The following is a 6,649-nucleotide window of genomic DNA, read 5'->3' as shown; positions in this document are numbered from 1 at the left end:
TCTGGGCGTTTCGACAAAAAGTAAAAGTCGTACAGCTTTCAAAATGACATGGATGCATTTCTGACAAAATGTACTGAAAAAAACATATATTTTTTGAGAGATTTGGTGAAAAATGTGGCATCTATGAGGAGTTGTTTCTAACACTCTAACACTTCAGTCACTCCTCACTCTGCAGCAGTTCCGTGATGATGTCACACAGTGGTTAGGAGTTCCGTGCAGCTGGTCATGTGACTCACTGAAGTAAAAAAGTAAACTCACTGTCTGACTCCTTCACACATCTGAAAATGACCGTGACCGTTTTTTAAATATTCACATTAATACATCCTGGAGCGCAGTCCCAGCTCCCTCTGGTTTATCGCTCAGGTTCCCCGAGTGATGCTTTTATTACCGACCCAAAGCAGGGCCACACCTGAGCCCCACCTTTCACTCTCCTTCCCTTCACTTCCCTCCTTCTCTCCTTCCTCGTGCATCAGCTGATCCCAAAAAACAACAACAACAGCAACAGCTCTTTACGGCTTAGGGTCGTAGGGGGTGGAGCCTCATTCAGCTGCCATTGGGTGTGGGTTACCTGGACAGGTCTCCAGCCAATCACAGGGCTCGCATGTAGAGACAGATCCACTCCAGAGAGCACACAAACTAATCCAGACATGCCAACCATGGGAGCATGTGATATTTGACACATGCAATTAAAGGTTTCATGACCAAACGGTCCAAAACCACAAAATGATGATGGCGTAGTGTGCTAATTATTCCAAATAGAGCGGAGAAAACAGCTGATGTTCACGCCTAAATCCTGCTCCTTTGCTCACATCCTTCTCTATAAACCCCGCTTCGAGAATCATCTTATGATCTAAAAACCCTTTCGTAATTTGTTGGCCGTGCTACACCTGGGGATGTTTGATGTTTCTCCTGTTTCTATTCTGAACATAGTGGGAGGAATAACTTGTTTTTGTCTTTTGAAGGAGAGAAATGGGATAGAAATGCTGCATCAACCTCTCAAACTTCAACCGCAGCTGCTAATCGCTCAGATTATTCCCACGAGAAGCCTGAGACGACAGCAGCTGGGTTTCATCCACCTGCTAAAGTGCTCGCTGACTTCTGTCTGAGGAAAGAAAAGCTTAACATGTTAAAATCCTGAGCCACAAAACTTTGCTCACAAACATTAAAAAAAAAATTATCATGAGATGTTCAGGACGTTGTCAGCCCGATGCCACTAAACACACGTTTGAAACGTATAAATACAAATAAAAGTGCACTTAACGTACCATTTCTGGACATTTTCTTAAACCTTTCTATCTTTTCTCTGTTTGTTTGCACCAAACTTTCAGAGTTATTATCCCTTTTTCAAGTAACTGAAGTTTCACAGAACGGGTCCAGTTTGGACTGAGAGGATGAAACAGAAGTGGCCTCACAGTGATCGCTGCTGAGAGCGTGGGTTGATTTTAAATAACAGGAAAAAAAACGATAAAAAAAAGAGACGGTCCTCTCTGAAGGTTCTGGATTCAACCCGTCTGTCCACATCCATCACCTGATCCTCTGCCACGGCAGCAGCCCGGCTCTCCTCAGAGCCCTGTCCACGTTGGGGATCAGTTTTTCCTGGAAGTCCCACAGACGTTTGTCCTCCCGGAGCTGCTCCAGCCTCAGCCCCCTCAGAGGCTTACGGACGTGAATGATCCTGCAGACGTCTGGGGGGACTTTGAGTATGGGTCCAGAAAACTTGAGGGCTTCGTGCACGGAAACCTGCTCCACAAACCTTTGACACACACACACACACACACACACACAGAGGGAAACAAAGTCAGAACAATGCGCCTGATGCTTCGTGGCTGAGATCATTTTCATTTATTGAAATCTGAAGCAAAGCGAGGCCCGCTCAGCCTCAGCATTCATTAAGTTCTGATTAAATGTAGTTTAAGTTAAGCTTTCGAGGGTTGCGATGTTAGAGTACAAACCAGGGGCGGCCTCGTGGGGGGGGCAACAGTCTGAAGCCCGCCCATTTTTCTGACAGGCCCACCTCAAATTTTTCTCTGAAAAAAATATTTTTTATGGAAGCATGTTGCATTCACTTGAAGAAAAAAAAAACAACTCAGGTTTTTCAGAGTAATTTATTCTTCGGTTTGTTTTTTGTGGTAATTAATTTTGTTTTTATGATTAATATTTTTTATTGGTTTGTTTTTTGTTAAAATTATTTCTGTTTTTATGAGTAATTTTTTTGTGGTAATTATTTCTGTTTCTCTGATTAATATTTTTTTATTGGCTTGTTTTTTGTTACAATTGTTTCTGTTTTTTTGAGTAACTTTTTTGTGGTGAATAATTTTGTTTTTCTGATTAATATTTTTTTATTGGCTTGTTTTTTTGTTATAATTATTTCTGTTTTTATATTTTTTTTCTGTTTTCAGATTGAGGTTGAGGTTCTCGCGGGATTACTAAGTATCTCGATACTTCAGGAAAAAATTTAAGGATAAGGCATATATGTGCCAAACAGGATCTCTGATCCATGCGGGACACAGGAGCCACCACACATCCATGGGGGTTGTCTGCAGGTTGGAGGTTCTCACGGGATTTCGGAGTAGCTCGATACTTCCAGAAAAAAAAATTACTCCTAAAAACATGAGGAAAAAATTCCTCCGAAAAACAGAAAAAAAGTAATCTGAAAACAGAAAAAAAATTCTCATAAAAACAGAAATAATTATAACAAAACAGAAAAAAAAATACTCATAAAAACAGAAATAATTATAACAAAACAGAAAAAAAATACTCATAAAAACAGAAATACTTGTAACAAAAAACAAACTAATATAATAATTGTAACAGAAAACAAACCAATAAAAAATATTAATCAGAAAAACAAAATTAATTACCACAAAAATCAAACCGAAGAATAAATTACTCTGAAAAACCTGAGTTGTTTTTTTTTTCTTCAAGTGAATGCAATACGCTTCCGTAAAAAAATTCTTTCTTTCTTTTTTTAAATCATTTCTAAAGAGGAATATTGTAAAATTGTGTCACTTTACGCTCCTTTTGTTATTGTTGATGCCCTGTCTTTAACAAATGGGCCAAGTTCTGCAATCTTTGAGCCTGTTGGTAGATCATCCAGCCTCATGATTTACCGCTGGGACTAGAGAATGGTTTTGGGAAAGATTGAAGATTTTTGTCTTTTATTTAAACGTGGTTAATGTTGCTGCTCTGACAGCAGTAATACATGGAAAGTTGAGGTGGTGCAGCCCATTGGTGCGTTAGAGCACCACTCTTTGGCCAATCCACTGAAATTTGATCAAATATTAAAGGATCAAAAAGCATCAAATCTGCTTTAAAACAAACTTAGTAGCAGAAATATATCTACATCTTTTTAGTGACAGTTATTTGCTAACTTTTGTAATTTAAGGCCCACTCAGATTTGAAATCTTGGCTCCATCCCTGGTACAAACAGACAGATGTTGTTTGGTTTTATTTTTGAAAGTTTATATACTGAGAAATAATGTTAAATTAAAAAATGTTGAGATTTAAGTGTTAAACAAATTCACATTTATTAACACAAAAACAACCCAAGTTGGCGATTCTGGTTGCCAGGTACTGGGCATCAGCTCTGTATCAGTGACTGTAACAGAAATTATCACAAAGACAGAAGACTGTGGTTGTAAAAACGTCGGTACACTACGGATCAAAGATTGTAAGACTTCAGCTGTCAGCTGATGCTTAGGGCGTTTGTGCTGAGGTCTCACGGTTGTTTTGAACAGGAAACAGACGCCACAAAAAGCGTCTTTAGAGACAGTTTCATTCATGCAGCCTTTTCTCTCTGATAACTTCATCCTACCAAGGGATGGGTCCAATTCCACATGCGGGGATGGGAACGGATCGAATTAGGCACCCTTATGGATACCACCTGAATTGCATCTGAAGTACTGAGTACTGATTCGTGTAAAATGAAACGGGACCATGTTTCAGTACCTAAACCCGTCCTTGTGACTGTGAAGGAGTAGGAGAGTAGGAGATTTCTCATGCTGGACGTGAACACAGCTTCAACATAGAATGAACATAGAACATAGAATTCTCAGGTACCAGGCATCTGTAGATGTGAAAGGAACCCGTCCCTAATCCTACCTGGGCTGAACGATCATCTTGTGAGGGTGGTAGACTTTACTGTCGGGGTCTTCTTTGTAGATATGCTCCAGGATGTTGATCCCCGGCAGCCCGTCCCACTGAGGGAGACGAAACCTCCCGCTGGGCTCAGAGTGCTGCTTTGGGAAGATATGGTTCTGGATGAAGAACACACCTGTCTGAGTGTGGCACAGCAGAGAGGATGGACGTTAACAGAAGAAGAGGTTTTGATACTGTCGGGTACTTCAGGGTCGAAGCCGCCTACCTCTGGGTGCTGCTGCTGGAGCGCATCCATCAGAGACACCAAGCTGTCGTGTTTGTACGGCATGATGATTTCATCGATGTCGTTCAACAGGACGTAACGAGACCGCTCCATGGATCTGTACACACATTCGTTCAGGGTGGTCAGCTGACCGAAGTAATGCAGGTCTCCTCTGTGCCGGGAGAAGAGCCAGCCCCACGAGGGGTTCAGAAACATGTCGATGGGCCAAGGAACCACCTCCACAAAGCCCGTCTGGCTGTAGCTCTTCAACAGGCGATCCAGTTCTGGACCACAGGAGGTGTTGTAGATCACCACCCTGTCCACGCCCAGCAGCCTGGAGGAAGACATCACAAAAAACAAGAGTTTGACAGACTTTCCCCTCAGTCTGGATCAATCTCTGCCTCAGTGAAAAAACACACACTGATATAAAGTGACTTATGAAGTTATGACGTTGTCGGCAAACAAGTGGTTGTCTTTTGTGAAGTTGTTGTCTTAGAGTTACTGACAAATCGACCAACTTTTGGTCTCTGAAAAGTTCTACTTTCAGAGACACTTGGTTGAACAGGAGCTCCTCATGTCCGAAATACAAAAACCCTGTCGTTTCTATGACCCGTCGCACAGAAATCATCGTGATACCTGTGTAGTGAACAGTTCCTGACATGAATCCAACTAATTTCCTTTGTTCAAGACAACTTTTTACTGAAGACGACACACCGTGGTAACAGTACAGTTACGTATCGCAACAGTTTAAAACGTGACATCAAGCGAATATTGTCGTAACTGGCTACATGTAGTGCTATCGGCAGCCCGGTTCTCCAACATATCTGTAGGTTAACGTGACAACAAGCTAACTTTGTCAGTTTGTAGCGTAGCTTAGCAGCTGCTATATTTCTCTCTCCTCACAGCCCGGTGCTCTGAGATGTGTCTGTAACATGTAACGTTAGTGAATCCTGGTTCTGTCCTACCAGAGCTCATCTACCAACTCCAACCTCACCAAGCAGAGCTAACGTAACAGGGAAGTTGTTATAACCAGTTATTTATAAAGACATTAAACTAATGAGTTTTGCTCATATGAAGACATGCCTGACCTAAATCTAATTATGTTTTTGGAAATTCCACAAATAATCTCTCTTCCCCAGCCCTGCAGCTTGTTGCTGACCTGTACATCTCCAGCGTCTGAGCGTACTGCAGCACGTTGTTGTACCCTCCAAACAGGTTGGAGATGCAGACGGTGAAGTTAAACTGCATCCTCTCCTCCTTCTTCCCCCTGCTCCTCTGGTTTCTGATGGGGAGCCAGATCTGGTTTACCGCCTTCGGTCTTTCTGGTTCAGTCTGCAGGGTGACGTGTGAAGCGTCGCAGCCATCAGGAACCGGACACATGACGTCGGTGGTGGCGAAGGGATAGCCAAAGTTATCTGAATGTTGTAAAATCTTTGCCACCTGTGTCTTTGATAGTTGTCCCTCACAGCAGAACAGACAGTACAGAGGACTGATGGAGTCTCTCTTGAAAATGCTGATGATCCTGACGTCAAATCCTTTCACCCTCCGGTCCTCGAAGGCCGACACCAGGAGGTGCTTTGTGGAGTTCAGGGGGGTGATGGTGTTCACGGCCGTCCAAACGGGGCAAACCTTCGGACGCACCTTCGGGAAGAGGCTGTACACATCAGGCGTTCTATTGACGATAAAGAGGATGACAATGGTAGCTGCGATGAAGAAGATTTTTTTTTTGGCGTGTGTTGTCATGATCATCCAGAGCAGGAGGAAGAGGAGGAGGAGGAGGAGGAGGAGTCTCAACCTGTGGCAGAGTAAAGAAAAAAGCAGGGTTACTGCAGAGAAATCCACAGGTACAGACAGTCTGGACACCACAGTCTGAATGGAATAATATGGTTTAGTTAAAGGGGACATATCATGCTGATCCCTGATTTAATACTTACATATAATATAATACATTTGAAAACAAGACCTTTCACCCCCTGAACTTTCAAAAAATGAGATATTGTATTTTTCTGATATCCTAGAACGAGATTTGATGCCTCTGAAAATAGGTCATTGACATTTGGCCGCGAGATTTCGACCTTCGTGACGAAACGAGGATCCTCTCTTTTTATTGGAGTAATCTGATAAAGCAGCTCCTCCTCTGTGATGTCAGTTAGTCACACAACCACCACCGAGGGAAACACCCACCAAGAGCCGACTGACTGAGAGCTGGATGCAGGGACTCTGCTCTGCTGAGCAGCTCGGCTTTACATGGTGAATTAGCAGTTAAAACACTGTAGTTTTAGCAGACGT

The 6,649-nt window shown here is 42.6% G+C and overlaps 1 protein-coding gene across 1 annotated transcript; it reads right to left on the bottom strand.

The window, feature by feature from the left end:
- Positions 1–1,441: 1,441 nt before the first annotated feature.
- LOC141806127 (uncharacterized) lies at positions 1,442–6,103 on the bottom strand. Its single transcript, XM_074691392.1, has 4 exons — positions 5,520–6,103; positions 4,364–4,694; positions 4,102–4,277; positions 1,442–1,753 (listed from the first exon to the last, which is right to left on the bottom strand). The coding sequence occupies exons 1-4, from the start codon at positions 6,101–6,103 to the stop codon at positions 1,525–1,527; spliced, it is 1,320 nt and encodes a 439-aa protein (XP_074547493.1). The 3' UTR covers positions 1,442–1,524.
- Between the last annotated feature and the right edge of the window lie 546 nt (positions 6,104–6,649).

The sequence above is a fragment of the Halichoeres trimaculatus genome, unplaced genomic scaffold (assembly GCF_033239565.1).
Source record: "Halichoeres trimaculatus isolate MK-OKI-2021-1 unplaced genomic scaffold, fHalTri1.1 fHalTri1_scaffold_17, whole genome shotgun sequence".
Classification (NCBI taxonomy): Eukaryota; Metazoa; Chordata; class Actinopteri; order Labriformes; family Labridae; genus Halichoeres; species Halichoeres trimaculatus.
This window is presented reverse-complemented; position numbering and strand designations above follow the sequence as displayed.